This window comes from Corticium candelabrum, chromosome 22, assembly GCF_963422355.1.
Source record: "Corticium candelabrum chromosome 22, ooCorCand1.1, whole genome shotgun sequence".
Taxonomy (NCBI): domain Eukaryota; kingdom Metazoa; phylum Porifera; class Homoscleromorpha; order Homosclerophorida; family Plakinidae; genus Corticium; species Corticium candelabrum.
The window spans coordinates 620,201-640,200 of NC_085106.1; the positions used below are offsets into that span (position 1 = coordinate 620,201).

At 39.8% G+C, this 20,000-nt stretch overlaps 6 protein-coding genes across 7 annotated transcripts in view; 2 read left to right on the plus strand and 4 right to left on the minus strand.

The window, feature by feature from the left end:
• The window catches only part of LOC134197346 (solute carrier family 25 member 3-like), a 2,308-nt gene extending 1,008 nt beyond the window's left edge, over nucleotides 1–1,300 (plus strand). The window contains exons 4-7 of the mRNA XM_062666647.1: nucleotides 1–95; nucleotides 156–328; nucleotides 759–869; nucleotides 1,006–1,300. The exon at nucleotides 1–95 is cut by the window's left edge and continues 114 nt beyond it. Of these exons, the coding sequence (XP_062522631.1) occupies nucleotides 1–95; nucleotides 156–328; nucleotides 759–869; nucleotides 1,006–1,178 (552 nt within the window). The 3' untranslated portion in view covers nucleotides 1,179–1,300. The remainder of the gene's footprint in view (nucleotides 96–155; nucleotides 329–758; nucleotides 870–1,005) is intronic.
• On the minus strand, nucleotides 1,225–12,545 carry LOC134197343 (dnaJ homolog subfamily C member 2-like). Of its 2 annotated transcripts, none has more exons than XM_062666644.1 (18): nucleotides 12,485–12,545; nucleotides 12,249–12,427; nucleotides 11,502–11,577; nucleotides 11,355–11,444; nucleotides 9,802–9,946; nucleotides 8,902–9,048; nucleotides 8,738–8,829; nucleotides 8,216–8,337; nucleotides 8,032–8,100; nucleotides 7,288–7,368; nucleotides 7,050–7,138; nucleotides 6,923–6,992; nucleotides 6,750–6,804; nucleotides 6,075–6,183; nucleotides 5,730–5,827; nucleotides 5,528–5,667; nucleotides 5,365–5,472; nucleotides 1,225–1,339 (listed from the first exon to the last, which is right to left on the minus strand). In XM_062666644.1, the coding sequence occupies exons 1-18, from the start codon at nucleotides 12,513–12,515 to the stop codon at nucleotides 1,292–1,294; spliced, it is 1,749 nt and encodes a 582-aa protein (XP_062522628.1). In that variant the 5' UTR covers nucleotides 12,516–12,545; the 3' UTR covers nucleotides 1,225–1,291. The 2 variants fall into 2 exon arrangements, with proteins under 2 accessions (XP_062522628.1, XP_062522627.1); XM_062666643.1 differs by lacking the exon at nucleotides 1,225–1,339 and adding an exon at nucleotides 3,958–4,120.
• On the plus strand, nucleotides 1,944–4,070 carry LOC134197347 (solute carrier family 25 member 3-like). Its single transcript, XM_062666648.1, has 7 exons — nucleotides 1,944–2,127; nucleotides 2,266–2,387; nucleotides 2,469–2,621; nucleotides 2,917–3,125; nucleotides 3,186–3,358; nucleotides 3,539–3,649; nucleotides 3,783–4,070. Exons 1-7 carry the CDS (start codon nucleotides 2,007–2,009, stop codon nucleotides 3,953–3,955), a joined length of 1,062 nt encoding a protein of 353 aa, XP_062522632.1. The 5' UTR covers nucleotides 1,944–2,006; the 3' UTR covers nucleotides 3,956–4,070.
• A 136-nt stretch (nucleotides 12,546–12,681) lies between the features above and the next one.
• Nucleotides 12,682–13,688, minus strand: LOC134197349 (lamina-associated polypeptide 2, isoforms alpha/zeta-like). Its single transcript, XM_062666649.1, has 2 exons — nucleotides 13,444–13,688; nucleotides 12,682–13,385 (listed from the first exon to the last, which is right to left on the minus strand). Exons 1-2 carry the CDS (start codon nucleotides 13,654–13,656, stop codon nucleotides 12,711–12,713), a joined length of 888 nt encoding a protein of 295 aa, XP_062522633.1. The 5' UTR covers nucleotides 13,657–13,688; the 3' UTR covers nucleotides 12,682–12,710.
• Nucleotides 13,689–13,708: 20 nt separating this feature from the next.
• LOC134197344 (protein RFT1 homolog) overlaps nucleotides 13,709–20,000 on the minus strand; it is an 8,357-nt gene continuing 2,065 nt past the window's right edge. Inside the window, exons 5-14 of the mRNA XM_062666645.1 lie at nucleotides 18,836–18,937; nucleotides 18,622–18,759; nucleotides 16,232–16,310; nucleotides 16,123–16,173; nucleotides 15,936–16,066; nucleotides 15,321–15,465; nucleotides 15,152–15,257; nucleotides 14,377–14,505; nucleotides 14,199–14,319; nucleotides 13,709–13,923 (exon numbers count right to left, since the gene is read on the minus strand). Of these exons, the coding sequence (XP_062522629.1) occupies nucleotides 13,762–13,923; nucleotides 14,199–14,319; nucleotides 14,377–14,505; nucleotides 15,152–15,257; nucleotides 15,321–15,465; nucleotides 15,936–16,066; nucleotides 16,123–16,173; nucleotides 16,232–16,310; nucleotides 18,622–18,759; nucleotides 18,836–18,937 (1,164 nt within the window). The 3' untranslated portion in view covers nucleotides 13,709–13,761. The remainder of the gene's footprint in view (nucleotides 13,924–14,198; nucleotides 14,320–14,376; nucleotides 14,506–15,151; nucleotides 15,258–15,320; nucleotides 15,466–15,935; nucleotides 16,067–16,122; nucleotides 16,174–16,231; nucleotides 16,311–18,621; nucleotides 18,760–18,835; nucleotides 18,938–20,000) is intronic.
• Nucleotides 17,084–18,516, minus strand: LOC134197345 (uncharacterized). The gene has a single exon (XM_062666646.1). The coding sequence runs from the start codon at nucleotides 18,354–18,356 to the stop codon at nucleotides 17,181–17,183; it is 1,176 nt and encodes a 391-aa protein (XP_062522630.1). The 5' UTR covers nucleotides 18,357–18,516; the 3' UTR covers nucleotides 17,084–17,180.

The window sequence follows — 20,000 nt, forward strand, 5'->3', positions numbered from 1 at the left end:
GAAGCAGTGAAAGTGAGAATTCAAACTCAACCAGGATGGGAAACGACGCTGAGAACGGGAGTACCAAGGATTATGAGAGAAGAGGGACTGGCAGGGTGACCACCATGTTTATCGAGTCTTCAGTTATGGCAGCTGTAGTGTCGGTTTGCTTGTAGTTTCTATAAGGGTGTGGTGCCACTGTGGGGCCGTCAGATTCCGTATACGATGATGAAGTTTGCTTGCTTTGAGAGGACTGTTGAGGCTCTTTATCGTTACGTTGTTCCAAAGAAAAGGGATGACTGCTCAAAGCCGGAACAATTGGTGGTTACATTTGCAGCTGGATACATTGGTGTGTCATCTTATGGTTGTCCGTCGATTGTAATCATATCTCTGTTTGTTCAAGTGTTTGTCTGTCTGTTTGTCCATTTGTCTGTCTCTGTTTGTCCATTTGTCTGTCTGTTTGTGTGTCTGTCCATTTGTGTGTCTGTCCATTTGTGTGTCTGTCCATTTGTGTGTCTGTCCATTTGTCTGTCTGTCCATTTGTCCGTCTGTTTGTCCATTTGTCTGTCTGTTTGTGTGTCTGTCCATTTGTCTGTCTGTCCATTTGTCCGTCTGTTTATCCATTTGTCTGTCTGTAACAGTGTTTGTCCATTTGTCTATCCGTTTGTCCATTTGTCTGTCCGTTAGTCTGTCTGTCTGTCTATGTCTCTTTGTGTGTATGTGCGTCTATCTCTCTGTGCAGCTACTGTTGACTCTGACTAGTATCTCCTTGCTTACAGCTGGAGTATTCTGTGCTCTCGTCAGTCACCCTGCTGACAGCATTGTCTCCAAGCTGAACTCTGACAGTGGAAGTACAATGTTTAAAGCAGCTAAAGATCTAGGCTTCAAAGGTAAAACAATATTTCGACAAATAAAATTAATAAAATAAATTTATTTTATTTCACTGTCAGTCAGGTCTAATATATTGATATTAATTTTCATGGATAATGCAGCTACAAATGTAACATTCTCGGTTGTTCGTTTTAGGCATGTGGAAGGGTCTTGGCCCACGTATTCTCATGATTGGAACCCTCACCGCCCTTCAATGGTTCATCTACGATTTTGTGAAAGTTTGGTTCCGTCTGCCACGCCCACCTCCACCAGAAATGCCCGAGAGTTTGAAAAAGAAACAATTAGCGCTCCAACAACAGGCGCAATAAACTCTTAGTTGCTACAACTACTTTATTGACTGTAGTCCATGTATTGTGACATTTCATGTTGTCAGATATCTGCTTTTCCATTCTAAGTATTAAACGAGCAAGAAACCAATGATCTAACTCGACTTTTCTCCTTTCTTTGCTTGAACCATCTTCACCAGTTCCTGTAACACAGACAGTCCATGGCACTGTAATTTCTTTGAGCATCGGGCAAGTGGAGAACCTGTCACATGATAAGTCCAGGGCTGGGTTAGGGTTACGGTCAGGGTCTGGGACTTACAAGGTAATACTGGAACAACTATGGCAACCACAACTGGTCCAGGGGACCAACCAACTATGGCAACCATAACTGGTCCAGAGGACCAACCAACTATGGCAACCATAACTGGTCCAGAGGACCAACCAACTATGGCAACTACAACTGGTCCAGAGGACCAACCAACTATGGCAACCACAACTGGTCCAGAGGACCAATCAACTATGGCAACCACAACTGGTCTAGAGGACCAACCAACTATGGCAACCACAACTGGTCCAGAGGACCAGTTAAGGCGGGAGACCAACTCTAGCATGACAAACCCTCAATTTCATACGCAAGCAATTCCATAGCTTGATTTCAAGATTGATAAAATAACTTTAATTTTGTAAGAAAATTTTAATAAAATAGAATTATTGATTTAATTGTAATTGTAACTGTAATAAAATAATTATTGATTTTAAATCAACTACATCAAATAGAAAGTTGATATCAAATAGAAAATACAAATCGGGTGTGACTAGACTGAGTGTATGCCTTCCGAGTGAAGGTAGGCGATACGCTCGCAATACGACATGTTTCACAAGCTCAGTGAAGTGGCCAAACGCAATCCGTTCAGCTCTCCTATCATCTCGAAGGCGAGCTGCGAGTCCAACGTCACAGGCAATCGAGAAATAACAACAGCCGCCGCCACCGGTGAGGCAAACGTTTAATCAAGTGTCCGTGCATGTCCTTCCGTGTGTCTCTTTTTTGTGTACAAAATACGAGTCGTGATCAGATAGTAGGCAATTGATTTGGATGGGGATGATGTTGGTCACGTGACTTTTGTCTCAGAGTACAGCTGTGAGTATGGCTCGGCCAAGTACTATGCCATATGTGGTTTCGGCGGCATTCTCAGTTGCGGTCTTACTCACACTGCCCTTGTTCCGCTCGATCTCGTCAAGTGTCGAATCCAGGTACGTACTAGTAGGTGGTCACGCCCACGTTGCCCTCTGTTATTATCCGGGATATCGTAAGGTGGTATCCGGGTGTTTTAGGTGGATCCTGCAAAGTATGGAAGTTTGCTGAAAGCCTTGAAGATTACTGTGAAGGAGAATGGTGTTCGAGGTCTGGCGTTGGGTTGGGCACCCACGTTCATTGGATACTCGATGCAGGGATTATTTAAATTTGGATGCTATGAAGTATTCAAGGTACGTCGACTCATCTTGTAATACGTTAGAGTGGAGGGATGCATCTCACAATACACTCGACTATTGTATTAGAGGGATGCATCTCACAATACACTAGACTATTGTATTGGAGGGATGCATCTCACAATACACTAGACTATTGTATTGGAGGGATGCATCTCACAATACACTAGACTATTGTATTGGAGGGATGCATCTCACATACACTCGACTATTGTATTGGAGGGATGCATCTTTCAATACACTATACCACTTTAATACATACATTATCCATAAACCAAAAATCTTGTTTCAGTCACTCTACAGCTCACTATTAGGAGAAGAAAGAACCTACTTGTGGCGAACATCTCTATATCTTGCCGCATCAGCAAGTGCCGAGTTCTTCGCAGACATTGCTCTTGCTCCTATGGAAGCAGTGAAAGTGAGAATTCAAACTCAACCAGGATGGGAAACGACGCTGAGAACGGGAGTACCAAGGATTATGAGAGAAGAGGGACTGGCAGGGTGACCACCATGTTTATCGAGTCTTCAGTTATGGCAGCTGTAGTGTCGGTTTGCTTGTAGTTTCTATAAGGGTGTGGTGCCACTGTGGGGCCGTCAGATTCCGTATACGATGATGAAGTTTGCTTGCTTTGAGAGGACTGTTGAGGCTCTTTATCGTTACGTTGTTCCAAAGAAAAGGGATGACTGCTCAAAGCCGGAACAATTGGTGGTTACATTTGCAGCTGGATACATTGGTGTGTCATCTTATGGTTGTCCGTCGATTGTAATCATATCTCTGTTTGCCCATTTGTCTGTCTGTCCATTTGTGTGTCTGTCCATTTGTCTGTCCGTCTGTCTATGTCTCTTTGTGTGTATGTGCGTCTATCTCTCTGTGCAGCTACTGTTGACTTCGACTAGTATCTCCTTGCTTACAGCTGGAATATTCTGTGCTCTCGTCAGTCACCCTGCTGACAGCATCGTCTCCAAGCTGAACTCTGACAGTGGAAGTACAATGTTTCAAGCAGCTAGAGATCTAGGCTTCAAAGGTAAAACAATATTCGACAAATACAATTAATAAAATAAATTTAATTTATTTCAGTCAGTCAGGTCTCATATATTGATATTAATTTTCATGGACAACGCAGCTACAAATGTAACATTCTCGCTTGTTCGTTTTAGGCATGTGGAAGGGTCTTGGCCCACGTATTCTCATGATTGGAACCCTCACCGCCCTTCAATGGTTCATCTACGATTTTGTGAAAGTTTGGTTCCGTCTGCCACGCCCACCTCCACCAGAAATGCCCAAGAGTTTGAAGAAGAAGCAATTAGCACTCCAACAACAGGCACAATAATCTCTTAGTTGCTACAACTACTTTATTGACTGTAGTCCATGTATTGTGACATTTCATGTTGTCAGATTTCTGCTTTTCCATTCTAAGTATTAATTAAACGAGCAAGAAACCAATGATCTAACTCGACTTTTCTCCTTTCTTTGCTTGAACCATCTTCACCAGTTCCTGTAACACAGACAGTCCTTGGCATTGTGATTTCTTTGAGCATCGGGCAAGTGGAGAACCTGTCACATGATAACTGGTCCTAGACACATGACCAGTCCAGGGCTGGGTTAGAGTTAGGGTTAGGGTCTGGAACTTACACGGCAATACCGGAACAACTATGGCAACCACAACTGATCCAGAGGACCAACCGTGGCAACCACAACTAGTCCAGGGCACCAACCATGGCAACCACAACTGATCCAGAGGACCAACCAACTATGGCAACCACAACTGGTCTAGAGGACCAACTGTGGCAACCAGACCTGGTCCAGAGGACCAACCAACTATGGCAACCACAACTAGTCCAGGGGACCAATCATGGCAACCACAAATGGTCCAGAGAACCAACCAACTATGGCAACCACAACTGGTCCAGAGGACCAACCAACTATGGCAACCACAACTGGTCTAGAGGACCAACCAACCATGGCAACCACAACTGGTCCAGAGGGCCAACCATTGGCAACCAACTATGGCAACCACCAGAGGACCAACCGTGGCAACCACACCTGGTCCAGAGGACCAACCAACTATGGCAACCACACCTGGTCCAGAGGGCCAACCAACTATGGCAACCACAACTGGTCCAGAGGATCAACCAACTATGGCAACCACAACTGGACCAGAGGACCAACCGTGGCAACCACACCTGGTCCAGAGAACCAACCAACTATGGCAACCACAAACGGTCCTTCGGACCAGTTAAGGCGGGGACCAACTCTAGCATGACAAACCCTCAAGTTTCATATGCAAGCAATTCCATAGCTTGATTTCAAGATTGATAAAATAACTTTAATTTCGTAATAAAATTTTAATAAAATAAAGTATAGATTGAATTGTAATTGTAACTGTAATAAAATTATTGATTTTAACAGTTTAATACTATGATATCAAATAGAAAGTTGATATCAAATAGAAAATACAAATTGGGTGACTAGACTGAGTGTATGCCTTCAGTGTATGTCTAAACAACATACAACCCATTCCACTCAAGCTGCACTCTTATGCCAACTTGTGTAGACAACGCAGCATATTTCATGTATAGCTCTGCCAGTCATTGATACCAACCACATATGGAGTATAATGTGTATAAATAATGTACACCGGTTTACCAGTCAGTAGTCAATCGTATTCAACAAAAATGAATTAATCAAATGCAACAAGTATGAAACACACGAACGAATGCGATCACAAGTGTAACTCACTTTGCATCGTTTCATGCATTCCTTCTTGCTTCTTCCCACATGACTTGCTATTCTGTCCCACCGATCAGCAGCTGATGTAGGAACAGTACGCAGAGCCTCCTCCAGCCACTACAAACGGCAACTTTCTAAATGCAATTTTTGCTCTCTGAGACACATAGCTCACCCTCTGCTCTTCAGCACTCCATCGCCCATCGTACCTTTGTGTTGGCTCCTGACTGACAGCAGCAGACGAAACTCTCGAAATGTGCTCTTGATCAAACTTGGAAAAGGCTGTCCTGTTTGCTTCTAATTTCAATGAATCGTCTACAATAGTGACGTCACATGTCAAATTCAATAAGTTAGATGAAAAGTTGTGAAGTTTGCACCGAGAGATTGTTGCCGTTTCACTTGGCTGATGATCTCCTCTGGTGTCTTTGTAGATGAAGGCACGTGAGCTGTGATAAACGATGCAATCTGTTCCCATCTAAACAAGAAAGTTAATATTAACTAAGTCACATACAGACAATAACTAATAGCAACCTAACTGTAAAATTAAAATATAAATTAATCAATCAATTTATAAATAATTAATTAACATAAAATTTAAAACTTATATTAAAATTAAATTCATTATAAATTAAATTAATTAAAATTCTGGTTGAATAGAATTCATTGTGTATGAAACATGCATGAACATATTGTATTGGCATACAAGCAAAATTGTAATTTACCGATTGATTGTTCCTGCAGGATATCGCTGAACTGCTTTGACTAATAATTTCAATTCTTCCTCATTCCATCGAGTTTTACTGTGTGGTTGTTTTGCTGTTTGTTGAGGCTCTGCAATGACAAAACACTAGTTACTACAACATCAACTTGATCATTAATTAATGGACAGACAAACTACACAACAAACAGACAAAAGACATAGAAATAGCTAAATACAAACAAGAACAGATAAACAACAAATGCAAACAAATTAAAGACAGACAAATACAAACAAACAAATAAGCACAACAACAACAACAAACAGACAAACAAAAACACAAAAGACTGACAAATGACTCAAAACAAACAAACACAAACAAACTAAAGACAGACAAATACAAACAAACAAACAAATAAACAGACAAAGAAACAAAACAAAAAGACAAATGAACACAACAACAAACAGACAAAAACAAACAAAAGACTGACAAACAAACAAACACAAACAAACACAAACAAACTAAAGACAGACACATACAACAAACAAACATAAAACAAACAGACAAATAAAAACACAAAAGACTGACAAACAAACACAAAACAAACACACAAAACCACAGACCAAAAACATAAAACGCTGGCAAACATAAAGTAGCCAATAAATTAAATAAATAATTAGCAGACACAAAACATCAAACCTCTTTTGCTTGCACTTTCTCTTTGTAGCCTCTCCTCCTCTTTCACCTTGTCCATCTGTACACAATTCGCATTGAATCAAGAATTGCAATTCAACTATAAATAAATAAAAAATAAATAAATAAAAAATAAATAATTAATTAATAAACAAACAAATTAATTAATTAATTAATACCTCATGCAAGAAAGCCTTCTTTGCCTCGTCACTAGAACCCTTCTCAATCTGCAAACGTAGAGCTTGTAGTCTATATGAAATACAAACATCATGAAATTGTTGTTATTAATGAGGCGTGAAGTCGTACCGATCAATAGAAAGAACTTGACATAACACTTCTATCTGTTCTGCTCTTTGAGGTATCTCGCTCTCATTCTCAGAAAAGTTATTCTGTTTCTAGGGTACAGAGTAAATTGGTGTGTGTGTGTGCATGCGTGTGTGTGTGTGTGTGTGTGTGTTTGTGTGTGTGTGTGTGTGTGTGTGAGTGTGTGTGTGTGTGTGTGTGTGTGTGTGTGTGTGTGTGTGTGTGTGCCATTGCAACTGACTTGACAAACAGTACGAAAATTCTTCCTTTCTTTTCTCAGCTCTTTCTTCTTACTCTCTCGTTCCTTCTTTGCTGCTGCAGTCTGTAACCGCACAATAGACATATCCAAACAAATACCTCGTTTGTCTATGCACTTCACTACTTTATGCATCTAATTGCCACAAATAAATTAATCATAGTATCTCTTCTGTGTGTAACTACACAGACAGGCAAACTGACAGGCTACAGGCAGATAGGCAGACATACAAACAAACAAATAAAGATACAAATAAAGAAAAAGACAAACAAACAAACAAACAGACAGACAGACTGACACAGATACATATACAAAGACAAACAGATAGACAACAGATAGACAACAGATAGACAAAAAACAGACAGACAGACAGATAGACACAGCTTTTACACAGAGACAAACAGACAAACAAACAGACACACAAAACAGACAAACATAAAACATACATACATACATACATACATACATACAGACAGACAGACACAGATACATACACAGAAACAAACAGACAGACAAACAAAAATATACAATTTTTAGAAATTGTTGCAAATTGTCTACAATACACGTACTGACTGTCAGTCAAGAACAACATATGAAACAAATGTCACATGAGATTAGAGATTTAACTAAAGTATGACATTTGCAGTGACTCTCACGTCTCCCCACCTTACAAACAGAGAGAGGGAAGTGGTCTGGCTATGCAAGACTACATTTGTGGTTGTGTGGTACCTCTTCTCTTGCCTTTCTCTCTGCCTCCTCTCTTAGTTTCTGCTCGGCTGCTTCTGCTTCTTGAGCTGCCTACAAAGCAGTGACCAGAAAAAGAAATTACTTAGCCAACACATCTGTCCATCTGTCTGTCTGTCTGTTTGTCTGTCATTTTTGCACAACAAAAACAAAATCAACTTCAACCTACCTTCTCTTTTTGTTCTGCTACAGCTCTGGCCGCATCTTGTTTTGCTTTCTTCTCTGCAAGTTTCCTTTGCTTTTCTTCTTCTTTAAAACGTTTAATCCGAGGATCACATGCATACGAATTATCTACAAGACCACATACACTTGCAACTATCAACAACCAACTTCACACGAAGAGACACACTGAAAAACAGACAACTACACAGACAACCATACATGTAAGCACAAAAAGGACAGACAGACAGACACACAAATGGAGCAACACACTGACAAACAGACAAACACATACACAAACACACAAGCACAAAAACAGACAAATAGACAGACAGATAGACACACAAATGGACAAAAACACTGACAAAAAGACAACCACATAGACAAACACACAAACACACATGCAATCACATAAAAAACAAATAGTCAGACAGATAGACACACAAATAGACAACACAAAACAGACAAACAGCGATGCAATTAGAAAACAGCACGTAGCAAGCAAGTAGTAGTTGAAATCAACTGCCCTAACCAACTAGCTGCCTAATCCTCGCCACTTCTTCTCGTCGTCTTTCCTGTCTCACGATTTTGTTTTGCTTCTCCATCCATCTTCGTTCATCACGACTGAAAAACCAAATTTTCAAATCACGCTTACATGCAATGCAAATAACAACAGGAATGTCACAGTCTCATTACCTTTCTGCTTTCTCTGTGTCTTCCTCGTCAAGATACGAGAATTCTCTCCAAGAATCAAATGCATACCAAAACGAATAAAAAGCGTTGACTTCATCAACAGTTGATGTGTGTGTGCCAAGGGATGGTACTGGTTGAGCTCTTGACCATCTAAAGAAATAGTATATCAATGTGCTAACATAACTATATATATAATACAGTAAAAATAAAATAATAATATGCAGTCACATAATAATAAAATAATATAAATATATAATAATATATTAAAAATTTTGTATTAATATGTAAGACGTTTAAGAGATGTCTTGTTTACAGACATACACACAGACAGACAGACAGACACACATAGACAGACAGACAGACAGACAGACAGACAGACAGACAAACAGACAGACAAACAGACAGACAAACAGACAGACAAACACATAGACAGACAGACAAACACATACAGACAGACTGACAGACAGACAGACAGACAGACAGCCACATAGACAGACAGACAAACACATAGACAGACAGACAGCCACATAGACAGACAGACAAACACATAGACAGACAGACTGACAGACAGACACACAGACAGACAAACAGACAGACACACAGACAGACAAACACACATACACACAGACAAACATCTCTAAAAGCATCACAACCTCGCTCCACAGTGTTAAACGAACTGTAATAATCAATGTCTTTTGCAACTCTTTCTAATATACGCAAACATGCAAGCTCCACCCCTCTCTTGCATGCATTAGTAAGTGCAAGCTTCAGCACTCTCAGTCCTTCTCAATTGAGTGAGAGCTGTGAATAAAACTTTCATTTTGCTAAATAATTATTGCAATAATATATCGCAACTTCCATATAAATTTATGCAAAAATGTGGCTTAATAACTTACTACCAACCTGGCATTGTTTTGAAAGACTGAAGTGAAGACTTCGAAAAACGTTTCCTTTGACTGACTGTTGACAGACGGTATTGTGTCATCATTGTGTGAGTCGATGCTGTCATATGCTCGTCGTCTCACCGGATCTCCAAGAACTTCATATGCTGTAAGAAATCAGTTACTCAATATTTGAGTCCTCTTAGCCATTCTTTGAAAGTGCATTCAATTCTATTGCAATGTATGGTCCACTTACTGACTACACAATTAACTTAAGCAATGTGGACTATACATACACAGTAATGCTGTAGTTGCCCTTTACTGTAATGTATACTCGTGCACCTCACAAATTGATTTCAATGCCTTTTTACAAATAGCGTGACTGTAATGTTTGCACTTGTTACTGGTCTATAATTTGTTACCATGATCACGTGATGTGCGACCCACTCTCACTTATATCTACACGTCGTGTGACCATGGTATAAATTACTTGTCATATGATTTATCATTAGCATGCTATATAGCTTTTACAAGCACAAGAGGAAGAGTTAAGCCTGGTTCACAATACAACGCTGACACCGACGTTGACACTGACACTGACGATAGAATAGAAATGAATCCTATTCCAGCATCAGCGTCAGCGTCAACGTCGGCGTCAGCGTTGTACTGTGAACCAGGTCTTATTGCCCAAGGCTCAACCCTTGCATGTGCACATACACACAAACAAATAAACACAAACAAACCAGACACAGACAAATAAACACAAACACACCAGACACAAATAAACAAACACACCAGCACAAACAAATAAACACAAACACACCAAACAAACATACCAGACACAAACAAACAAACACACCACACAAACAAACAAATGAACACACCAGACACACACAAATAAACAAACAAACAAACACCACACCACACACAAACAAACACACCAAACACAAACAAACACACCAAACACAAACAAACAAACAATGAACACACCAGATACAAACAAGTTAGCAAACAAGAAACACCACAGCACACACAAACAAACATACACACCAGACACAAACAAACAAACAAACAAACACCACACACAAACAAACAAATGCACCAACACCCAAACAAACAAACAAAAAACAAACAAACACACCAGACACAAACAAACAAATAAACAAACAAATACCACACACACACAAACATACAAACACACCAGATACAAACAAACAAACACCACACACAAACAAACAAATGCACCAACACACAAACAAACAAACAAAAAACAAACAAACACACCAGACACAAACAAACAAACAAACAAACACCACACCACACACAAACAAACAAACACACCAGACACAAACAAACAAATAAACAAACAAATACCACACACACAAACATACAAACACACCAGATACAAACAAACAAACACCACACATACAAACAAACAAACACCACACATACAAACAAACACACACTAGATACAAACAAATAAACAAACACACCAGACACAAACACACAAACACACCACACACAAACACACCACACACAAACGTGATATACCATACCGATAACCTATACTCATACCTCTTTTAATACACGTAAAGATGTCATCTTCTTGTCTCTCTGCTGATGCTCCTTTTTTGTCCGGATGATGCTTTAGAACTTTCTTTTTATCTAAAAAAATTGGGCCGAGTTAGACTGTTTTATGATGTAGTAAAAGTTGAGACTGACAGGCTTTCTTGATGTCATCGTCTGCTGCATTGAAACGCACCTTTTCAAGGCCCAACACAGCATAGTGATCTTGGCTCTGCATACGTGTGGATAACATTACATTTGAAAAATTAGCCAAAAAATAAACAAACAGACAGAAAAACAAACAAATATTTAGACTAAATACAAATAAACACATAAACAAACAAACAAACACAAACATGATCAAACAAACAAACAGACATCCAGCCAAAAACAACACAAAACACAGACAGACAGACGATAGACATTCAGACAAACAATAAAACAAAATACAAACAAACAGTCAGACAAAGAAGGAAACAAAATACAAATAAACACACAAACAGACTTCGGACAAACACAGAACAGACTTCGGACAAACAAACAAATATAAACACAGAGATGGACAAACAAACGGACATCAAGACAGACAAGGAAACAAAATACAAACAAACAAAAACAACAAACATTCAGACAAACAAACAAACATTTAGACAAACAAGGAAATAAAATACGAACAAACAAAACAACAAACATTCAGACAAACAAACAAACAAACATTTAGACAAACAAGGAAAAAATACAAACAAACACACAAACAAACAAACACAAACACAGAACGAACTTTCAGACAAATAAACAAAATACAAAAACGAACAAGTAAACAAACATACGGGACATCCAGACAGACATGACACAAAATACAAACGAAGACAAACAAACAAACAAACTAACTGACTAACTAACCTTCCATTCTTTAGGATCTAATGTTAGATAATACAAAGGATCATTTTCAGGCTCGCTTTCTCCTCCATCTTCTAACTTTTCTCTCTTCTTCTTCTCTGAATTCACACCTGAGTGAATTTCTCCTCGTCTGATCTCCTCAAACCAACGTCCTACGCTCTCCACACGAAGCGTAGCAGGAGCTAGTAAACAAAGATGTCAACTGACACAATCATGAGTCGCTCAAACGTCGCGTCTACCTGAAATACGAGCAACAATTCTACACTCCATATATTCAATGTTGATATCACTAACACCACGTGACCAATCACGTGACTACTATTGCACACATACATGTAGTTTATTACAGTTTCACATCAGCAGACTACGTCTAGGTTGCTAACAAATAGCGCGTTTGACAACATTCATTTATAGTTATGCATCATGTCCATTTGTCATTTAGTATGTGATCTCGACTGTTGAATTCTAAGTGAGCCGGTTCGCTGGCACGTTGAGTCTCCTTCCTTCAAAGTTGATCAGCAAGCCAATAACAGCACATGTAATAATGAGAATGAAGAGACAAAAAAGCCATCCAGATTGCGCCTTTTCCGTCGCTTGTCCTCTCGTCCTCACGTGTGTCGTCCTCTTAACTGTCGTCGTTCGTCTCTCCCTTCCGTCTGTTTCATCACTGTAAACCTTGTTGACACGACTTGTCGCATCTGATCTAAATCCTTGCCGACCGATCAAGCTCCCTCTACTTTGTGGCCTCCTTTCTTTGAATTCTGTACGAGCTGTTGGCATCCGACTTCCGTAATCTGTTGTATCCATTGTCTCCTCTTCATCTTCACCCTCATCTTCTTCTTCCTCCTCCTCCTCCTCTTCCTCTTCTTCTTCCACGTCGTTTTCCTCATCATCAGAGTATGTTTCAGGCTCAATTTCTTGTTTTATATTTATTGGGCTCACTGGTTTAGTTATTAGTTCTCTTAGTTTCTTCTCATATATTTTTCTTGTGGTTGATGTAATGGGACCCGGTGAGAAGTTCAAGGTCTTCAACTTGCTCGACAATTCTTTGTCACTCAATCCTGACACATCAGTCATATCTGGTTTCCCGCGCTGTGGTGGGTGTGCACTCACGCGCTGTCTGACTTTCGTAGGTCGTTTCTGTTAGAACGCCGACAAGGTTAAAAAAGCGTTTCTCTCATGCCTCTAACATGCATACCTTTGATCGCATAAACGACTCATTGTCTTCCTCGTCTGAAGAAAAAACCGTTGGACTGTGCAGTTTCTTCTTCTTGGCGACAGTAGTTTCGTAAAGCTTTAATAAAGTCGGCTTTGTAGGACGTCCAACAGGTAGCGGCACACCATGGCTCTTCAGTTCTTCCTTTAGCCGTTCAGTCGACAGCAGGCTGGGATTCGTAAACACACTCGACATGATGAGAAAACGGAGTGGGCATGCGCAATAGGTAACTTAACTTCTTGGCGCCAAACAAAGAGTCACGTGTTTATTAAATCAAGTGACACAAACACCGAGTAAATTTCAGTCTTTGCGCTTAGGAAAAAAATGTCTATCAATAAACTCAACAAGCCGCTTTTCTTTAATAAAAATAGCTACTGCTGTCACAGCCAAACAGCACAAACCAATAATGACGTGGAAAATTACATTTCCAACGTCTAGTTGGCAACCATTACAGAACCAGACCTACAAACAACAAAGATAATATAGTTAAGACCATCAAATGCAAGTCAGATAATGTTTTAGAACAATGACACACACACACACACACACACACACACACACACACACACACACACACACACACACAATTCAAATTATATTCAGTCACATGGAAAGTATACACATGCATTAATTAATTAATTATGTTAAATATAAGATGAAAAAATTAAGGCAAAATAAATAAATAAATTGCACAGCAGCTCATTTCACACTGCATCACTATTAGCTATATGACTCACCTCTGATAAAGCTGTGACAATAGCTGATATCAACAATGACAGAAATACTGGTAACGATGGCATGAGACCCAACAGTGGTTGTTCACCAGATTCAGTAAAATAATCATAAATATAATGAATGCTGTAGAAACACACAAACAAATGCATATGAGGATTGACGATGCAAAGAGTTGTTGACCTGTGCAAAATTCTCGCTGTCATGTTAATGCAGTTGGCCCAGATGAAGCCAACACTACCAACGTAATGAGTTAGAAACAATGCAGAAGCCAGAAATACAACAGAAAATAAGATCATCTTCCCGTTGTATCTGTTGGAAACAAATTAAGAACCAAAGTAAGAAACAAAGAGAACATAGCTGGAAAAAGTCAGACAATCAGTTATTGTGTGTGCGTGTGTGTGTGTGTGTGTGTGTGTGTGTGTGTGTGTGTGTGTGTGTGTGTGTGTGTGTGTATGGGTGTGTGTAGATGCCTATAAGTCTGCGTATCTGTCTGTCTCTCTGTCTGTTTGTCTCTCTGTCTGTCTGTCTGCTGTCTGTCTGTCTGCCTGTCTGTCTGCTGTCTGTCTGTCTGTCTGCACGTCTGTCTGTCTGTCTGTCTGTCTGTCTGTCTGCACGTCTGTCTGTCTGTCTGTCTGTCTGTCTGTCTGTCTGTCTGTCTGTCTGTCTGTCTTAGACTTGTACCCAGTCCTCCTCCTCGCGCGCGCTCCACGTGTTTTGGCACGTGCTTTTTGTTCCACTTGCCAGGGCTGGGTACGAGTCTATGTCTGTCTGTCTGTCTGTCTGTCTGTCTGTCTGTCTGTCTGTCTGTCTGTCTGTCTGTCTGTCTGTCAAAAACAATTATCCGTCTGTCTGTCCGTCTGTCTGTTTGTCTTTCTGTGTGTACAATCTGTCTGCCTGTGTTTCAATCTAACTGTCCCTCTCCCAGTTATCCACCACCTGTCACATAACAACACACCTATCAACATCCTTCTGACTCATTGTTGCAAACACAAAGCACTCTGTCACTCCATTAATAGCAATAATCAGCACATACACACAATACCACTTCAAAAGCGATGGCCCTTCACACACAACACACCAACTAACTGTATTCCACAAAATCCTCAATAAACGTATTTGCTGACCTGATCCTTCGATGAGCCCCTCACCGCCATAAAGATCCAGTAAGAGATACGAATACGAGTATCCGAAAAAAAGGATTATAAAGCCAACCAATGAGGCAAATCTCAGCAACACAAAAAGTGTGTTGCTGGCAATATGAAGAGAATCCTACATGCAAAAAATATATTTACTATTTATTATTATTAATAATAATTTATCATACTAGCATCATGTCTGGTTAATATAAATCGTAAAAAATTGCTTTTAAGTTTCAAAAATAAAATAATTATTAAAATTTAAAAATAAAATAATTTTTTATTTCCATATTTATTATTATTATCATACTATGAGCATCTAGATGTCTAGTTAATAGAAAACGTAGAGAAACTTTGCTGTAAAGTTTTAAATAAATAAATAAATTTAATTAATATATTATTAATATAAAAAATTTAATACTAAAATAATTATTTATTTATTTGTGTTCATATTAAAATTGATATAAATAAATAAGTCTATTACTTAATTAATTATTTATTTATTACACAAAGTAAAATAAATACTTATTAAACTTAAAAATAAAACGTAGAGAATTTTGCTGTAAAATCCTAAAAAATATAAAAAAAATTGTTTTTCCATACTGATTTCTGCTGGTGATGTGGAACACCTCGAATAAGTGTATTTGCAAAAAACAAATGAAAGCTTTCCTCCACAGGTAGAAAAATAAATCGAGCTACTAGAGAACCAAGATTGTTGATGACGTCATAAATTCCTAAAAATAAAATACAAAATTGTGAGCCAATTTTTACGTTGTTGAATTCAACAAACCTTGCTCTGCAAATGATAAAATAGCAAAGAATGTCATCAGATATCTTTCACCTATAGAGATGATCACCATATAGCATGTTGGTAATTGTTGTGTACATCATTGTCTGACCTTCTGTGAGCACTTGCTTAAGGAATGATTGAGTAAAGAAACTCAAAACTAAATGAGCACTTTGAGTATTCAAGAATGACTAAACATGTTAACAAAAAATAGCAATTGAAATGTAGTTAGTCTGTGGATAATGTGCACACGTGAGAATAAGATAAATGAGGAAATCAGCATGCTGAGAGACACAAAGAAATTTACAAAACAAAGCTGACATTCAGAACAACAGCTAGACAGAACAATGCACAAACATACATTCATACATCATACGTACATACATAAGTACATACGTATATATGTATGTATGTACTTACATACAAACAGACGATCAAACACACAGACACACACACAGACACACAAACACACACACAGACACACAGACACACACACAGACACACACACAGACACACAGACACACACACACACACACACACACACACACACACACACACACAAACAGACAGACAGACAAACAGACATGTGGGGCAAATCCTCTAACTGTATTGCCCTAGTTTTAAAACATTTTGGAAGATGGAGACATGATGCTCTCTAGGTCCTCAATCGACTGTCCATTCTTTCAACAAATGAACATGGAAGGAAGAACAGCAAAAAGTTCAAGACGCACTGACGTCGCTGTTTGTCTATAGCATTGCAAAGATGCAATGCTAATGTGAATTAGTAGAAAATTAGGAAGAGCAGGACAGCTTAAAACTCTCTGAATATTGATAAAGCATTTGTTAACTATAAGTAGTTGGGTTTTGTTGTGTGGCCAATTGTGGGCTTTTGGACAGACAGACAGGCAGACAGACAGACAGACAGACAGACAGACAGGCAGACAGACAGGCAGGCAGACAGACAGGCAGACAGACAGAATCAAGTTTATTGTCAACAATCTTCACTACTACAAACAGTTATTGTTAAAATGAAATGTTCTACTTGTAGTCCGAGACTATTGCTAATGAGTAAAACACTGAATGTCTCTATCTACTCCCAAAACACTGTCATCTCCTAATGAGCGCACAGAAAGCCTTGACAGCTTCCGCAAAATCACTCTGCTGTTGCATTTTTGAAGAGTAATAGACAGTCTTTTCCTCCAGAAGGTTTTAAACTCTACCGCAATTCTTCTTCCATCAAAGCCTCTCGCCTTCTTCCCCAGTTCATTCATCAGCTCGTCAGCCTTTAAGCCCCACCTGCCGAAGTGTTCAAAGACGAGTGGGACAACTATAGGCTTCGATCCATCCGCAAGCGATTCCTCTGAGTATTTTTTTGACTTTGCTGCCTCTCGTTTAGCTGCTGCATGGCCACCTTCTCTGGCTGCACCTATAATAATGTCTTTGCTCCAAGGGTGAGCTATCGAAACATCACATTCTTTTGTGATCCCAGTGTCAGTGTCGTAAAGCGTGATGTCAGGCCGGTTTTCGTTGTCTACAAATCGCTGTCTCGGTTCTATTTGATGGGGAATGAGTAAATCGCTTAGGCAATCACTCCATGCAGACACTATGGAGTTATGCGTCCACACAGGTCCACCTCCATATTTACATGTCAAAAGGTGATAGCCCTCGCGATCCAGCTCAGTTCCACAGTCACACGTCTTAAGCAGCCGGCTGAAAGGCAAACCAGCACCCAACCTCATACAAGACGCTACACGAAATTCATTCGGCTTCAGTGCGTTCTTGTCTGAAGTTGGTATTACCTCTAGCCATGCTCCAGCTCCTTTTCCGTGTAAGGACCTGATCCTTGCAACATGTCTCTCTGAGTTCATGCTTTTGATAACTTCTTCTGATCGTTTATGAGAAGCGTCTACCGTCAGGCGATGTTGCAATTTTCTAGGGTATTCTGTCATCTGCTCTAAGGTGTGAAACTGCTCGTCATCATCTGCACCCGACTTGGGTGGTAGTTTTGCCACCAATGTACGAATAAGTTGTCCTGTATTGCTACCTTCAATAAACCGTTCTAAACGATCTTTCAGAGGTGGAAATCTCAATGGCAGTTCTTTCAAAGAGTGTGCCCATGACGCCAGAAATGCTAGGTGAGCCATCTTCTGAGTTGATGATAAGCCAAATCCGCCGAACCCGACCTTCAGAGTGGCCTGGCTCCATCCGGTGTCATCCAATTCGTTCAAACCAACCATGTCAGTGAAAGTAGCCCTTGTAAGGTGGTCATGACAAACAGCTGCATGCAGTAACCTGTCAGGTGGCACAGTCCTAGCCAAAAAATTCAGCCTGGGGACATGACAATGTCTGAGCAAAAGGAGGCCACACTGAGGGTCGTCAAGTTCAAGTAGCTTTGAACACAACGAGCAGACAGACAGACAGACAGACAGACAGACAGACAGACAGCAGCTTAAAACTTAAAACAAACATCTCTAAACGTTCAACAGACAATAGCCAAGCCACCTGTGATCGATGAAACTGAGGAAGTAAATCATAGTATGAGCTAAGGTGCACATCATCCTGCTTTCGACGAAACTCCGCTGACAGCACATGAGCTCCAAATCCAAAATACATGATCACATAGACTGCAGAGTATGAAAGCTAAAACCAACAGCAAAAAATTAAACAAGTAACTGACATAAGAGCAACAGCAATAAGTAAATAAGAATTAACTAACGTGAGCAATAATGAATATGATCAGTCCCCACTCTGGCATCACAAACAACAGAGAAAACGTCACAACGCAGCGAACCAATACAGCAAAGGCTTCAAATGCAACCTAAAATGTAGTCGAATTTGTAAAGACACGGTAGTGTTGCAGAATACGTGTAGACACCTTGCAGTATTATTCCTACATACTAAATTTGTAGTAAAAATCTAAGAAATCTTGTGTCTCACTGTTCATTCAATTGCTGACCTGTGTGTCTGTCTGTCTGTTTGTCTGTCTGTCTGCCAATACATACATTTTCATAACTATAGCACCAAAGCAATAGCTAATCTACGTGTCCATTACATCTAGTACATACATGAAAACTGGTTAAAACTACAATGCACACTATATACGCACTAAATACACATACACATTATGACTAGACAAAAGGGACCTATGGTCACGGTCTCTAAATGTTTATGACTGTCCATTGAGAGCTGAAGTCTTCCTGCAGCTGTATTCGTTGAAGAGAAATGAGAACTTCTTTGTAAGGGTCTTGCTATTGCATTTTTGGAGTTGGACGGCAAATCTCTTCCTCCAATAGTCCAAGAATTCTGAGGCATTTGGTTTGCCCTCCTCATTGACTGACCTGCGAGATAGATGCTGCAGATATTGAAACCTTTTACTCCCCATCTTCCAAAGTGCTCGAAGACAAGGGGTATCAGTCTCACAGAGGCACCGCCTGGTCTCTTCTCTGAATTGTACTTCTTCCATTTTTCTTCTTCACGCCTCAGAGCCGCTGCCCCATTTGTGTATGCAGAGTTGGAAAAGGTTTCAGAGCTCCAGGGATGGGCAAGAGATATATCTAAGTCGATGGTAGATCCTGACTGTGTGTCAAAAACAACAATATCCAGCCTATCCTTGGTGTTTGTATAGTCAATGTGTAGACTTCTTGGTGTTTGTATAGTCTCTACAGTGGTGTATGTGTAGACTTCTCAGACAATCTGACCATAAAGACGCAATTGATTCATGAGACCTAACAGAGCCTCTGCCCAGCTTGCAGGTTATTAGATGGTATCCACTGTCGTCGATGTTCAATCCACAATTGCAATTCTCCATCCAATCAGGGAAAATGAGAAGACCAAACCTCAAGAAGCTCACCAAGCGGTATTCACCGGAGTTAAGTGCAAGA